This window comes from Acomys minous (assembly GCF_964271855.1).
Source record: "Acomys minous genome assembly, contig: scaffold_34, whole genome shotgun sequence".
In the NCBI taxonomy this organism is placed as follows: Eukaryota; Metazoa; Chordata; class Mammalia; order Rodentia; family Muridae; genus Acomys; species Acomys minous.
In genome coordinates this window covers 1,793,107-1,810,315 of record NW_028182171.1, presented here as the reverse complement: position 1 = coordinate 1,810,315, position 17,209 = coordinate 1,793,107, and the positions used below count along the sequence as shown (strand labels likewise).

Genomic DNA, 17,209 nt, shown 5'->3' with positions numbered 1-17,209 from the left:
TTATTTCATAAAGAAAGAAGGTCACCAATGTAATGTAACCACAATCTCTAAGTGCCATGATTGTGGAAGCATTGGTTCATGAATTATAAACAGTCGACATCAGTAGTAAAAAACTTTTCATACAACATTACAAATAAATCTGACATGTAGAACCAAATCAAAATTCATTAAATCAAATATTAAATATTACCTCAGGAACCACATCTTCTGAGGCAGAAAAGAAGTATGTATACACAATTAACTCTGAAGCAGCATCTATGTATTTCTCCTATAATTTGAACAGAAAAAGGATATCTTAAACATTAAAGATAAAAAATTTATTCCTTATTTAATAATCCAATTAACTATAATATACTATAAAGATTTCCTACCATGTTACCTTTCAGTGAAATAAGACACTATAACTAAAACAAATGTACTGTTGTGAAGGCAAACCACCATTGCAACTAAGTGATCCTACCCTCCCCTTCAAAAAGAGTTGATGAATTATAACACAAAGTCGACTCAGGTTTATTAATAGAGATTAGCAATGATGATTAATGATGATGGTGGTGACAATAAGAAAAGTATACACAAATACACATATACATTAAGTAAACTTAAGCACAGTGCTTTGCTTTAAAAAGGTAACATCTGAACAACAGTTTTCAGTCTTTCACTTAAAGTACGAAAAAGTGATGCAAAAAAAAACTAAGGCAGGCAAGCTTTATCCAAATTTCACTTAATTTCAATTTGATAATTTCATAATTGTAAATTTAGTAAGAGAGACTAAAGAAAGTGTTTTCATTGTGAAAAATAGATAAGCTAAAATATTTTGCTTCAAAGTTTTGGAAGAATCATAGCTGCATAGCAAACATAAAATTACAACATGTCTGTTCATGTGGAAAAAAAAGATAATGTCATACTTTTAAGGGTGATTCTCCACCAATATAAACAAAAAATACATGGTGCCTCTTCCGTACATGGTCGAACATTTGTTGACTTGGAAGAGGTCGAATCAGAGCCCTGTGTGAAAACAAAACAAATGGTAGTGAACTAAAGATAGAGCACAATTCATTCTTATGGGACATGTTTTAGCAATGTATTATCTGCACTTATGTATATCACCAAACCCACTCAAGTAAAATTTCAGCCTATGGTACTTGTGTACTACATAGTAAAATTCTATGTAGTATGCAAAATTAAATCTGACAGCTTCAAATCATTTTAGACATCATCGACACTATTTTAAATTAGTGAGATATAGAATGATCATCCATTTATAGTCCTTGGCTAAAAGCAAGACAATTCACCTGAGAATTCTTTCCTTTTCAAAAGCATACTTACAGAAATAGTATCCCAGGAGTCAACAAGAGTTAATATTTATATAATATGTGTCAATTTAAATACTACATACTTCTTAAGTACCCTATAGAGGTCAAAGTCCCAAGCTTCTAATTTATATTACTATTTATTTTCAGAAAAATAAAATGGAAGCACAAAGAGAAAGCTTTCCTACAAAATTTAATAAACAGTCATTTTTAAAACAAATGGATAAATGAATGACAATAAAGGTTACTATAAAACATATCACTTATAAAGTTAAGAGATAAAATAAATGCTTTCTTTTTAAAAATATGGTATAGATTATCATACTTTTAGTCGACAAAACTTATAAAATAAACAGAACCTATTTTGCGAAGTGAACACTTTCAAAACACACAGTTTTTAAGGTCATTGCATCATTCTCCCGAGCCTCTGCTTCAACCCTTCATAATTAACCAGCAAGTGATGCAACTCTAAACTGAGTCATGAAATCTCCCCTACTCCAGAGGCACTCTCACATCAGGAGAATCTCTTCTTACAGTTAAAGAAAAACGCAATCAATAACTGCCAAACATAAAACTACCTGAAGCCACAGGAGAGTCAAGTGTATATACCACTAGCGTCATTTACCTCAAATAAACGTGTTTCAAAATTTATTTATTCACACAGTAAATGAAGAGAAATATACAATCAAAATGAGAAAATACAGTTGAAATTACATATAAGAGTCACAAACTATAACAAAGATCATTCCTAAATCTGTGCATTTACACAAATATTTTGAGGCTTAATTTTACACCACGAACCTATCCTGTTTCAACCTCAAGCTATTTATAATTACCAATATATCCTATTAAGCTAATAAAGTGTGTAGAACTTTAAAGCCAATATAAATTGATCTTGACAAGTGCTCTTCACAAAGATACACATAAGCATATTACAAATATAATTATAAACACTGATATTCTTTACACATTAGCAAGATGTAGATATCTTGTTTTTTAAAAATCACATTCAAATCAGCAAGAACTGCTTGTGAAGGATCTACTTCCTGATCAGCAATAAGTCAAAGATTGGTAATTCAGTGCAAATGGCTCACTGGGTTTTAACTATGTCACTAGCTAAGCCAATACTGCCAGAATACTTTGCAGGTAGCATTGAAAAAAAATGTGATGGCAAAGAAAATTAATTTAGATGTATTTAAAAAAATATTTTCATCACCACAAACTAGAAATGAAACCCCAAGTCTCTAAGAGCAATAACATCTGGGCTTCTTTTAAGACTCTGAAATTAGAGAAGACGCTATGTAAGTTGATACACGGCATTACAACATAAGAACTATTTCTAAAAAATAAGATTCATGAAATTGCTAACAGATACTCCTAATTTCTTTTACCATGTTTCCAATTACTCATAACAACTATGGTCTGATAATACTAAGTAGAAACTTCCACAGGAACCAGTCCATAAGTTAAACTGTGCACTGTTCTGAATAACAGGAAGCCCCACTGTACACTGCTTTCCTTCAAAGAGTACAGAGACAGCCAGTAAATTACTCAGGGCTGTGAGCAAGTAATCCTTAGTTTGTTTATCAATGGAACAAAGTGCAGAAGTTAGTGACATTGGAAATCCAGATACTAAAGAAAGGAAATCAAGTGCTTCCTTTAAGTGAAAAGCGAGAAGTACAAGATATTTTGAAAGAAAGGAAAAAAAAACATTCATATGATCTGGTACTAGGCAGTTTCAAGCATCTCTGGGAGGAGTTGAGGTAGGGGCTTAGGATGTCCTTAATATATAGGACAGACTGTTATATCTATAATAAAAATTTTGAAAATATATTAAAATTCATTGGAGAAAAAAATTAACATAAACTATATCATCTATCTTTACAGAACTTCACTGCATATGCTATATAACCTTATATTTTCATAAATGTATTCAACACATTTAATATCTAAAATATGTATGTTCAATATAATCTACTAAAATACATTTCTTTCAAATACTAGAATCATATAGTAAAGGCTTTTTCAACTTACCCAGATACTCTGTGAGCAAACTCAATTATATCATCTTTAGTCCGTGGTCCTCTATAATTATATGCCAAGTCTCCCTTTAATCTTAAAAATAAAAGATAAGAATTGGAAATTAATCGTCCTCATATTTACTCTCAATCCTCCTCTACTAAAGTATAAGCTTAAAATGCATAAAACACTAAATAAGAAGAAGCTTTAAGAGCAGCGCACTTGTGTAAAGCAGAGTGTGCAGAGTCCCCTGAGAACCAGCAACTTACAATGCACAGGAAAAGGCAATGTGCCACATACACATCAGAGATACATTTTAATCTGTAGTGTAGAGTTATAGTATGAACCTTCAGAAAAGTGAGTAATTTGTACATTTACAGTCAAGAGCTTAAATCAGAGTAATTTTAATTATTCTCCATCAAGCGGAAAATAAAAGGACTAGGGACTAGATTATTTTGGTGGTAGCAAAACCCCCAACATGCATCATGAATTAGGCATAAAAATAGTTTTCCTAAAACACAGATTATCTTCCAAAAGACATGTCAATGAATAAATTTATATTTAACCAACTGTACAGATACAAAAGAGCAATTAATAGGCAAAAACAGAGCTCTTAATAACAAAGAGAAAGGACCATTAACATACACTGTAATAGAATAACATTTTCAACAAAACAAAACTAAAAACAAAGGAAAAATGTCAATTAAAAAAACCCAGACTAATATAAAAAATTGGGGGTTTTAAAATATTGGGGTAAAGTTAGTTTACCTAAAATAAAAAAACTGAAAAAAAAAATGGCTTAGCTGCTCACAGCACGAAAATAAGATTAATGTAAAAAACAGGAAAATTTAGCAAAATCATTTTAAAACATTTTTTCCCAACTCACCACATTGTTTTCCAACTTAATTTCTCTAGTACACATAGATTAAAATGAATATTTATCATTTTTCTCTAATAAAGTTAGTGTCATTAATTATACAAGAATGAAATCTCTTAGATGTGATTTGCAGTGGCAAAGCAGAAACATACTGGGGCTCCTCAAGAGACCTTTCATAATTTATGATGTACACCTTAAGTGTAAGTGTAAGTGCATGTTACACAGTAAACATCCAGAACACATTTACTGAATTAGCTGTATACCACACACTTAAATATGAAGATGTATAGAGGTGAACTTTCTCACCTTTGATCGTACTCTTGGCTTAAAAACAATGGCTGAACCCAAACCTTTGCCCTCCAAAGAAAGTACTAGAATAAGTAAAATATAAGCAGAGTGAACTATTAAAACCATACAGACAAACATACAACACTCAACTTACAGCTTAATTGTTGGATAACCTCGAACTCCAAACTCTGAAGCAATGCCTTGATAAGAAAAAGAATAAATATTTCTAAGTTCCTTTTAAACTGAGAAAACTAAGTAATATGAGCCTTTTATTCAGAAAAAAGTATATCTATATAAACTTGATTGTTTTTAAGTATTAAATCTCACAAAGAAGAAAACCATGGCATTCATTATCTTATAATTATAGTCGTAGACTAAAATGTTTTGCAGTCTAGAAAGGAAATTTGCAAACATAATCCTTTAACAAGAACAAGGAATAGGAATGGTACCAGTGCAAGTGAGGCTGACATAATCCTTACTGTAAAGCCTGTATGTAGGCTGGAGAGTAAGCAGGGTTTTAGGGGCTCCACAATAGAAAGAAACATTTGAGGAAACTATACAATTTAACGTCTATATGAGAAATACTTTTAGCACTGATTCCTGGAAGAGTAGATATTTGTGTATGTGTAGATGTTTTAAGACATGCTAGATTAATTACTAATTAAAACTGGATAAAAAATTTGTCACTATTTGAAACAAAGAAAAATAAATCATACTAATTCAAAGTTCCAGTTCAAAAGTTCTATACACTGGGATTTGTTTCATTGTGTCTATTTGTTTCAGTCACAGTTATACAACTGAGAATAAGCTACTGTCAAATAATCTTATTTCTACATGACTGCTTTGAATAGCCCTCTTTCAAACCAAACCCAAATCATGTAACTACATACCAATATTCTACTTTATGGTTCTTCAACTTAAGTTCTGCAGTAGAAGTATTCAAAATGCCTTCAAAACTATTCTCATAACCTACTCTGAAATATTTTCAAATGATATGGCAGTGTGGGTGTCTGGATTCTAAACTAACAGTGAGTACTCAGGTAATCTTAACACAGGTAGACAGACCAAATATTGAGAAACACAATGTCCAAAATGCACAGGAGAGGTATCTATGAAATAGTCAAAAGTTTATAACTGTACAGACAACAAAGAATAACAAGGACAGGTGGCTTAAAAAAAAATCAGTCCTTTATCAATTTAACTCTCAATTGCATCAAAATGTCTGTATTTAAAGTTTTGCGGTATTTAAGGAAGCATTGAGAATTATAAGAACAAAACTATGTGATCTCTAGACAGCAGTTTATGAATACTTATCAATGTTTATCAACATACTAAAAAGTACATTCTTTTTCTGTACAGTACATTGGAGACGGTATATTCAATGATAAAATAACTTATTTATGTTTATTGGATATTGTTTCTTTTCTAGTTTATGTACCGGAATAGCCCAGTTTCCCTTTGTTCAATGGTGTATTACCAATGTCTAGAATGTGTCTGGCATGTGCTGGCTTATAGGGAAATGATTCTGCAACTGGTACATACCATCATAGAAGGAACACTCATTAAGTTATCTTCTAGGTAAATGAATGCTGACTTTACAGCTTTTCTATGAAAGAATGACTTTTGTAATAGACCATGTTTGGCCTATTAAATTAGTGACAAGATTCCTAAGAACTAAGAGCACTGCTTGCTCTTCCAAAGGTCCTGAATTCAATTCCTAACAACCACATGGTGCCTCACAACCATCTGTAATGAGATCTAGTGCCCTCTTCTGGTGTACATGCAGACAAAACATTGTGTACATTGTGGAGGAATGCTGAGTGAGTAATTGTATCAACCATCAATAAAGCGCTGCTTAGCCAATCAGCTAGGCAGAAAAACAGTAAGTGAGAGGCGGGACTTCCTGGAGGGGAGGGGACAGTTTGAAGGCTGGAGTGAGGAGAGGTTTTTTGACAGTTGGAGGAGGAATGGGTCATAGTGGCAAGTGCTTGGAATATATGTATGTTACAAGGCTTAGAATAGTTTGATTAGTTTATGAGCAGATTAGAATCAGTTCAGATTCTGCCCAGCAAAGTGCTGGCAGCTTTAAAGTTTCAGTCTCCCTGTGTCAGTTATTTGCTTTGTAGGCCGAAAGGATACAAAATACTGTTAACAGTAAATAATTATTAAAAACATCTTAACAACAAGAAGAAAGAATGTATTACTGCTCTGGTTGGGCTGTAAGTTGGAAGGGGAAGTAGAAGAGTTTCACTGGTCTATATCCACAGAGTGTATCACACAAGGTAAAATACTTGGCAGGTGACAGTGTTCCATATGTATGAGTTTCTCTTTCCCCTTTCCCAAAGATATGCAGTTTACACAAGATGTGTTAAATGCATATTTTCTGTGTGGTCAGCTCTATATAACAATGTTTTGTGAACGAGAAATATAAGCTGTAATAATCACACCTATGAAATTAAAATGTACCAATGGGCATGGAGGCATACATCTTTAATTCCAGTACTTGAGAGGCAGAGGCAGGTGGATCATTGTGAGTTCAAGGCCAGCCTGGTCTACAAAAAGAGTTCCAGGATAGCCTGGGATATTACATAGAGAAACCCTGTCTCGAAAAACAACAAAGCAAAACAAAACAAAACAACAAAGTGGGGGGGGGGGAAGTCCCAATTAGAGTGGCTAAAAAGAAAATTATAAACGAATTCATAGCATGTAAAACACTTTCTCACCTGAACTACCAAACAAAATTTACTAGCTTTATACATGCAAGGGAGTGTTCTACCATCAAGGAATTCTATCTCTCACTTGGCTAATTTTCCTAATCACAGAACCCCTTTAAAAGGGTCAGTTAATGAATACTAAATTTAAAATATCAGATAATATAAGTGTTTTGAGTTAATGTAATATCTCTGAGGCATCACACAGTTTATCTTTAAGATATTTACAATTTAAATGCATTACATGTATTATATGTATTTTTTCTAATGACTTTTCTTTATATGTCCATTGTATTTTCCAATAAGTGATTCAAATGATCAATTAATCTGCCATTTTCCAGACTTTTTGGCACTTACTAGTTTATTTCTCATTCTCTAATAGGTTATTAAGCATTTCTTGGCCTAATGGAACTTGTTTGACCTTTAAACAATCTCTAAAGATTGGAATGGAGGCTCATAAATAGTTAAGAAGTATAATCTGATTGAGTGGACAAGTGAATGATTGCACCATAAGTAAATATGTGTGTGAGCTCCTCTGAAGCTGAAATTAAATGTGGTTATGAGCCACCCACTGGATGCTTGGAACCAAACCTAGGTAGGTCCTCTCCAACAGTAAAGTGCTCTTAACCACAGAGCCATCTTGCCAGACTCTTCTAATACGGTCAAAAACTAATTCAAACATACCAATCCAAGCATATAATCCTTCCTCTCTACAACAAGGGTCTGCCAGTCATTTTATCTCCTTCTAGTATTCAAAAGTTCATTTATTTGGTTTAGTAATTCCAGCTCTGACAACTCATCTACATTCTAGATCACTAATTCACTAACATCAGTAAACTAAAAACTGCCAACTGAAACTAGCTGACAGCTTGAACATAACAAAAAGCAAAATGTCCTGCTTGCAATACAGCAGTACATCTAGGATTACAGTTTATCCCATCTATACCTTCAGCCTTGCAAATTACTATGAACATTATTTTTACTGCTCTGCTGTTTCCATTCAAGCCTAAGCTTCCAGGCCCCTACACAGAATACCTATAACATTTCATATAGATTATCCTTCTGTATGTATTGATCTTTTCCTTCATCTTACAAGTTTCTGCCCAAAACATTTCTTTTATCAAGTCATTTGCTTTTCCTCAAATGAGTTCTCTCCCTATTGACAAATGATAAAATGTAAAACTTTGCCTGACGTAGGAAACTCTTAATATGGCTCCTTCTGTATCATCAGATGCACTATCTACTACACCAATGGGTTTTAAGTATGAAACATTATGCAATGTTCACCACCCTAAAGATTACTGCTCCCTGATCGATCAAAAAACTAAAATTAGGTTAAGTGCTTCTTTCATAGCCACAAAATAGGATGTAAGAGTTGAGATTAAAAACATGGGCCTGTCTTGACCCAAAGTACAATCTAGAACATAAACTTACTGTCCTAAAGAAAAAAAAAAAGGACAGTAAGTAGCTGGGTGTGTTGCTTCATACTTGTAATGCTAGTACTTGGGAGACTGAGGAAGAAGAGTGATATGAGTCCAGGGACATAATAGAATGTTCCAGGCCAGTCTGAACTACAGGGAAAGAGCCTGTCTCATTTTTGTTTTATTTTAAAGAGAGCAAGCATACATATTGCCACATAACACAATTCTTTCCTAAGTAAAAGAGAAGGAAACTAATTTTATTGAACACAAAGGATTTTACATGTATCACATCATTCAAACTTCAAAACAGCCAGTAAAGAAATATCACAATTAAATGTTTACTGATAAAGCCAAAGCTTAGGATCTTCAGAAGCCTTCCCAGTTTCACACACAAGAGCAATAGGCAGTACCAACCTTACTGTCTCTGAAGCTCTTTCCAAATTGCTCTGATACCTCACACTTCTCTAAGCTTAATTTCTTCTTTTATTATTTCCCTTAAGACACTTCTTAATGAAGATTATGTTATGGGGCATGTAGTTTCTGTCACAACTCAGTTTTGACAAAGAAGCATGAAAATAATCTACATAACAATACACAAATGACTGTGGCATCGAATAATTCTATTTATAAAAATAGGCAGCAGGGCAGATTTGGCTTATTGTACTTATACTTGTCTCAGCTTCATTCAGTTTCTGCATCCATTTATTAATCTCATTTTCTACTTTCAATACCTTCCTAACCCTCACTTATTTTTTCTAACTCAGTCCACCTTTTAAACTTCTACTTATTTCCCTATCTTTTTTCCTCAGCTTGCACTTACAAAATCAACTTTTCTATAGTAGTCTCCTATAATATATTATGATCAATGTGGACTCAATTAGGAACAAACAATGGCTTGCATGTCTACACTATGATTAAGATTAGCTCACATGGGCTGGAGAGATGGCTCAGCCATTAAAGGCTAAGCTCACAACCAAAATATAAGATTAGCTCACATTATTTATTAAAATTTTAATAGCTAATTCATTTAACTCAAAGTATATAACCTTAAAGTATTAAGTTATTAAAGTTATTATGATAATTTTACATGATAAAACAAACATCTCTTCTACTCACCCTGAAAACAGTTTCAATTAAAATATTTCTATTATTAGAACCATAAAATAATTAACTATGAGCTTACTAGAATAGGAAGTAGCATCCATCTTTCCAACATTAACTGGAGAACCAATGCTTTTCATTTCAAGCCCAACTTCATTCCAAATCGGTTCTAGTTTTTTACAATGGCCACACCAGGGTGCATAAAACTATACAGAAAGAAAGAAAACACACTAAGAAGCTGCATCACTATGAGGATCAGTCATAATATTCAAAGAATTTATCCAAGCAATATAACAAAACAGATAAATATAGATAGATACCTCAAAACTAGTATTTTAACTTTATTTTAATTGACTATCAATATCTATTTAGAATAGAAATGTGATTGACTCAAAGTCTCTAATTCTGTGCAAATGTGTCAATGTTTATATAAAAACACTAAGTAAACAAGCATGTACCATACCACATACAATCTGTGTTCATAAAAAAATATGTTCTTAGTACAAAAAGTTAAGAGGTAGGTGAATTTCCTTAGTTCTATTGTTTTCACTAGCAGAGTAGAGGTGATCATTGAGAAATGTGACACAGGGACAAGTCAGGTTGATCAGAACCATAGCCCTTCATATCACAGAACCATCAGATTTAATTAGATCCCTGGGTTATATGATATTAACACAGTATTTATTTATTTTCATGAAATAAGGCTTATTTTTAAAGTTGATAGTATGGAACGTTCACACTGAAATAAAAGAAGAAAGATTTAAGCAGTAGATTCTCAGGTCCTATCTTCTACCTTAACAGTCACCAACTCTGCTATCTTGTTCTATTTCATGGATCGAACTCCCCCCCCCCCCGATATTTGTTAGAGCAAACCCCCAAATTTAGCTTTGCTCAGTATTGGGATGAAAGTACGTTTGATATTATTGTTATATTAATATAACTCAAGTTCTCAAAATAATTAAGAGATGAATTAAGTCTACACTGAAATCATAACATAATCTCCTTAAAATATAATCTACAACACCTCATTATAAGAAAAGGTTACAGCTTCCCACAGAATAACCCTATTCTCAGCATTTCATCCAAAATAAATTTCTGTGCCAGGCACTAGAAAATTCTCAGGGTCATTTAAATACAAAAGTCTAAGTACACAGGAGAAAGATGGGGAGATACTTAACCAAAATAGAAAAAAATCTTGAGTTCCATCAGTGAAAGAGTCTGTCTTACATTATATAAGATGCTGAGCAACTGAAGAAGTCACAGTGTCAACCTCTGCCCTTCATAGGCACAGACATACACTACGTACACTAACACACACAAGTGAATGCACACTTAACAAATATGCATGCATACATGTACACCCACATACATATGGGGGGAATACAAGTATCAGTATCTGAGAAAACAAATTTGTTCTCTTTGCAGAGAGCAAAATTGATACTTAAATTTACATACTCACATCAACAAGCCATATGTCATCTTTTCGATTATCTTTAAATCTAAAAACAAAAGGAAAAATAAATCTGATTTTATATTTCTGTTTACAAACACTGTCCCTGCCAATAATATTTATTATTGCAATTGTATAATTTGTTTATTTATTTTTTAAAGATTTATTGATTATATATACAGTGCTCTGCCTGCATGTATACCTACAGGCCAGAAGAGGGCATCAGATCACACTATGGATGGTTGTGAGTCACAATGTGGTTGCTGGGAATTGTACTCAGGACCTTTGGAAGAGCAGTCAGTACCCTTAGCCTCTGAGCCATCTCTCCAGACCCCCTACAATTAGTATAATTTATAAATCTGCCACTTAAGTAAAAATATTGAACTAATCATTACAGAACAAAATCTTTGAATAAAAGTTTTACATAAAAATTTTACTCAGTGACTGTTAAATCTTATCCTATCCAGTAAACATTTTAAGAATTAAAATTGAAAATTGACCAAAAAAATAAAAAATCGAAAAACTATAAAAAAGAAAGAACTTTTTGGGAAAACCACAAATGCAGTCTGTTTCCTTAATCTGGTATTCCATTTGGAACAAGGGGCTCCTCTAAACTGAACAAGTATTAGTTTTTGCTTCTTGTCTTTATTCCATTAACAATACAGCAAAACTATTTACATTATACTTTGTTAGGTTTTACATGAACTCTAGGAATGAGTTAAAATACAAAGGAAGATGTGTGCAAGAGACATGCAAATAAGTTATATATATGTAATATGTGTAAAGACACATGTAAATAAGTTATCATATATAGCATATCATAAATTTATATAATGTACTTGAACATCCAGACTTTGTTAAAATCCCGGAACTAATCTCCAGGAGTCTTGAGGGATGACAATGTTTGTGTAAGCTCTTCACTCTTCTATTTTGAGCCTGTGCAGGAAATTTAACGCAGTGGCCTAAGGTTATACTTAGAAAACACTGCTTATAAGATTGGCCCCTTCACAGGACATTCTCCACAGCTGAGTGGAGAGTGGGGACTGACTTTCACACAAATTCTGGTGCCCCATATTTGACCACGTCCCCTGGATGGGGAGGCCTGGTGGCACTCAGAGGAAGGATAGCAGGCTACCAAGAAGAGACTTGATACCCTATGAGCATATACAGGGGGAGGAAATCCCCCTCAGTCACAGTCATAGGGGAGGGGAGTAGGGGGAAAGTGGGAGGGAAGGAGGAATAGGAGGATACAAGGGATGGGATAACAATTGAGATGTAATATGAATAAATTAATAAAATATATTTTTAAAAAAGATTGGCCCATTATTTTTATTAAGAACTTGGATTTTAGGAGGAATCCCATCATTTTTTGGTAAAGGATGCAGCTCTCATAAAATATTGGTGAAAAGCAACAAATCCAGAATTGCTGCATTGGGGTCAATGTCTGAGATTCACATTCCAGGCTATAATGAACTTGTAAAATTCCATCAGTTAGTTAGCTCAAAACTCTAGGGCCACCATCAGATGCAATGCTCTCAGAAAGTCTGAGCAGGACGCAAATACAGCAGAGCACCTAGCAAGGCGGCACAAAGCATGAGGATGTCAATGCACATCCAGAGACACATTACTGCATTTAGGTCTATAGTAATATTACAGACAATATAAGGGGTTCAACATGTTTCATCTGGTGAGGATGGCATGCCTTTAGGCTTCGGAAGTCTCCCTGCACAGGATATTTAGCTTTCACCAGGATGTGACAAATGGGGCTCCCCCCCCATACTGTTTTGGTGTCTTTTCACAGTTGGATTCCCTTTTCATGGAGCACTGTCTTGTATATCTGAGTGAAAACACTGGCTGGCACTATGACAAGATACAGTTCAGTTTTCACATTCAGGCATCAAGCAAGGTACTCTATTTTGTAATGAAAGAGCCTTCAGGTGAGCATCCACTTCAGGAGCAAAATGATTACCAAAAGTGAAACCTCCCCTGCTCAGGCAGTTACCATTATAAGAGCAGTGTGAAGCCAGGTGTGGTGGTACACACCTGTAATCTTAACATTCGGGAGGCAGAGGCAGGCAGATTACTGTGAGTTTGAGGCTAGCCTAGTCTACAAAGAGAGTCCAGGTCAGCCAGCACTGTTACACAGAGAAACCCTGTCTCAAAAAGCAAAAAAAGAAAAAAAAAAAAAAAGAGAGAAGTATGAAAAAGTGGTTGAAAGTGAAATACCCCACAAGATACCATTGAGTTCTTGCTATCAAAGAATTTTCCTTAAACATATAGTTTCTTTTTTTTTTTCCTTGTTGGGAAAACATATAGTTTCTATAAATAATCTTCAAACACAACTTCAATGCCCATCACTAGGACTAGAACCCATGGGATGTTCATACTTCTTTGTAATCCATAAGTACCTGTATTCAAATGACCATACTACTTACTACAGCCATTCTATCACACAGTTGGGTGCCAAGGTGGATAATGCGGACAAGGAACAAACTGAAATTGTCTGAAGAAATTGTTCTGTGAGTAAGAAAGTTTATTGTGCAAGCAGGATCAGGGTTTAGATTCTAGCACCCACAAAAAAAGCTAACACCATGCCTGGATCCTCAGTGTTACAGGGTAGGGACAGGAAGAGTGTTGGGGCCTACTAGATACTGGCCAGAACCAGGTTAATGGAAAGACCCCGTCTCAAAGACATAAAGCAGTAGAGCAGGACTACCAGAGTATTCGTCTGTCCTCTGCACAAGCATACAAAGGCTGTGCTCACATATACAAACTACAAACACACGCCCACACCATTTCACACAGAAAAGCAAAACTGGAAGTAATAAGTACTGATTCATCTACTGTTAACAATGAAAGATATAAGATAAAAAAGATAGTAGCTCCTTGGTAGGTGGTGTTTGTTTCCATCATGAAATAGTACCATACAAGTATCATGCAGATGAAGTACAGACAGGGAAATCTATCTCACTGATGAAGAACACAGAAGAAAAGATTTCTGCCTCTCTATAAGTAGAAAAGTAACTAAGTTAAAGACTTCAAAAAGAACATTTTAGTAGCAAAGTATATGAAAAAAATGCCAAAAAAAAATGTACCAACAAGTAGGCTAGGAATGCTGGTATACTTCTGAGCCTGGTTGGCATGGGAAGCTTGAGTCCTTGGCTACAAGTCCCTCCAGAGACTGATTGCACACCAAATCTGGTATGGGAGAGGCACCCATGTGGCCTGCCAAGGAAGAGATTGTTGTCAGTTGCCGTGAAGGCAGAAATACTGACGAATTTTGCAATGAAGCTAGTTTTCCCACCTATTGTGAGCAAGATCTCACGAATAAACCTGTTATACTATAGATTAAGCACCGAATTCCAGCGCTAACTTTGTATGATTAAACCAAAAAAAAAAAAAAAAAAAAAAAACAATAAGGAGACTTTTGTTGGGTTTTCACCTTATAACTATTAGCAGAACTCTCTGCAGCACTCTTCCATTTTGCATGTAAATGGCAGGCACTCTATACAACTCCTGAAACAAAACTGACAATGTTAATATCAGTCACCACAGCACCTATTATTAAAAGATTAGATTCATGTGTGGATATTTAGAAGGCATCTGAGTTAGGCAAAGTTAAACAGTATTTAACAGTATTTTACACATATATGTATACTCACGATTCATTTAGATCTTCTACAAATCCTTTACAGACAGCCAGGTCAAGTAAAATAACTGGAAAGGACAAAATGTAGAAGATAAATGATTCATTACTTTGTTTTTACCTTTAGTCTAAATTGCCTATTCAATGTTTGAATTTTTTTTTTACTATCTATCAAAAAAAAAAACCAAACCTCACCAATGATCCATTACAAGATTTAAGTGACACAAAAGCATAATTAGTTCATCCAATCAGTAAAAATTTACTCTGCATGCAATCATATTGCAAGGGACAAGCACTATGAAAGTACATATAATAATAGTTGTTTGTTCTACATATTTCCACTCTCGTTTTATTTTTCCTTTTCGCTATTTTTCTGCCCTAGACATTAAAATAATTTCCCCTTTCTCTAGTAGCATTTATCCCTTCGATATAAAGTCCAAATACAATTCACCAAAATAGGTAGGAAAAAGACTCACACCTTAAGTAGGTGGCTGAATCAAGGGGTGAACCACAGAGAACCCAAATATCCGTGACAGCAGAGGGCTGAGAGCTTAAAAGACGCATGGTTTCTCTTTATACCACAGTTCTGGATATCTGACTAGGATCTGCCCTTAGGCATCATCCTCTTCTTTAGCTTGGGCAAGGAAAGCCTTTTACTGTAACAAGACCCTGTAACCTACGGCTAATTGGGGCTCGACATTCCTTGTCCGTCTACCAATGGAGTCACGGAAACTTCCTGGTCGCAGAGAAGGTAGCCGTACTCTCGGGGCGTCTGCGAGCGCAGAGTCCCGCTGAGGAAGCCCGACCCACGGAGGAGGTCGGATGAATACTCTAAGCACCCCGCGGCGCGACCCCGACCCGGCCCAACCTCCCACCGTTCCCCACCGCCCCGCGCGCTCCTCACCCACTGCGCAGAGCCAGAGGGCGGCCCAGCTCCTGCGCTCCGCAGCACTCGCCATGGAGCGTGGCGTGGACCCCGCGATGAGCGCGCCCGGAGACATACAAACCCCGGAGCCAAGGCCCGCCTGCCCGGAAAAGAAAGCAAGGAAGACCTGGGCGGTAGACAACGCCGGGGCGGGGCGGGGCGGGGCGGGGCGGGGCGGGGCGGGGCGGGGCGGGGCGGGGCGGGGCGGGGCGGGGCGGGGCGGGGCGGGGCGGGGCGGGCTGGTACCCTTCAGGGTCCCGGTAGTCCGGAGGTCTTAGCCGCTGAGCATGCGCACGACGCGACGCAGGCGCAGGGCGCGACGCAGGCGCAGGGCGCGACGCAGGCGCAGGGCGCGACGCAGGCGCAGGGCGCGACGCAGGCGCAGGCGCATTCGAGTTCCCACGGAGCCTTTTCTCCCTCAGAGCTCTGAAGAGCGTGGGTCTAGGCGTGGGCTTCTTCCTGTGACGGTGCGAGTGTGCCATGGGACTCTCCTCAGAATGTACATACGGCATTGTCGGGTGAACTTAATGCTGTAGGTGAGGTAGGGTCCAACATGCACTGTAAGCTTGAGTTTTGTCTCATGTTTTAAACTTGCTACTAAGTCCAGTGAACTCACTTGTACACCGAGATGTTACACTGATAGGTGGAAATCGTGCTTTAAAATAGAGGGCTAGATTGCTGAGCTCGGACACCCTTTGTGTAAATACTTATTTAGAATCCTATAAATAGGTTAATTACTATGCCATTATGGATGGGAGAACAATGAACAGTTAATGGTTGCTCCAGTGTTGTATGTGTCATTTTCTTAAGTGGCAGGTTGTTATGCTTATGTAAGCAGCGGCAGTGAAACTCAGTGCATTTTACACACACACACACACACACACACACACACACACACACACACACACACGGACGCATGCACGCACGCACGCACACACTGATCCAAGTTCATCATACTTTTTAAAATGTGAAAGAATAAAAAGAGAATTGCTTCTTCTGAAATTTAAAAAAAGGAAGTTAATTATAATATCTTCTTGGTTATGTTTTTTACTGTTTCCTGATTATCTGTAGACCGAAATCCTTAGTATAAAATGTTTGTAGCATCCTTCATACTTTATTACGACACGTTTATGAAAACAATACACTTGTAAGTCGGTCCCTGTGTTAGTCACTGACTTTGATGAAAAAAAATTTTTTTTAGTAGGAATGAAGTGCTAGAGGATTTGGATTACATTAGTTCTTAGAATTTATATTATGAAAACCGAGCATACAAAGGCAGAAGAGTAGAGGAAGGAGAAAGGGAAAAAGGAATATGTGAGAAAAGTCCCTCACAGGTTCGTATATTAATTATTCCTCAGCTGGTAGTGCTCTTTAGAGAAGTTCTAATATTTGGTTGGACATGGTCCCTAGCTGGATGAAACAGAGCCTTAGGATCAGGACTTACATGTTTCACACCACCTG

At 36.1% G+C, this 17,209-nt stretch overlaps 1 protein-coding gene across 1 annotated transcript in view; it reads right to left on the bottom strand.

Annotated features, from left to right (window-relative positions):
• Positions 1–15,926, bottom strand: part of LOC311591769 (protein disulfide-isomerase TMX3-like) — a 33,797-nt gene extending 17,871 nt beyond the window's left edge. The window contains exons 1-8 of the mRNA XM_084803408.1: positions 15,728–15,926; positions 14,840–14,894; positions 11,187–11,226; positions 9,810–9,933; positions 4,649–4,694; positions 3,345–3,425; positions 906–1,005; positions 191–268 (exon numbers count right to left, since the gene is read on the bottom strand). Of these exons, the coding sequence (XP_084659534.1) occupies positions 191–268; positions 906–1,005; positions 3,345–3,425; positions 4,649–4,694; positions 9,810–9,933; positions 11,187–11,226; positions 14,840–14,894; positions 15,728–15,824 (621 nt within the window). The 5' untranslated portion in view covers positions 15,825–15,926. The remainder of the gene's footprint in view (positions 1–190; positions 269–905; positions 1,006–3,344; positions 3,426–4,648; positions 4,695–9,809; positions 9,934–11,186; positions 11,227–14,839; positions 14,895–15,727) is intronic.
• Between the last annotated feature and the right edge of the window lie 1,283 nt (positions 15,927–17,209).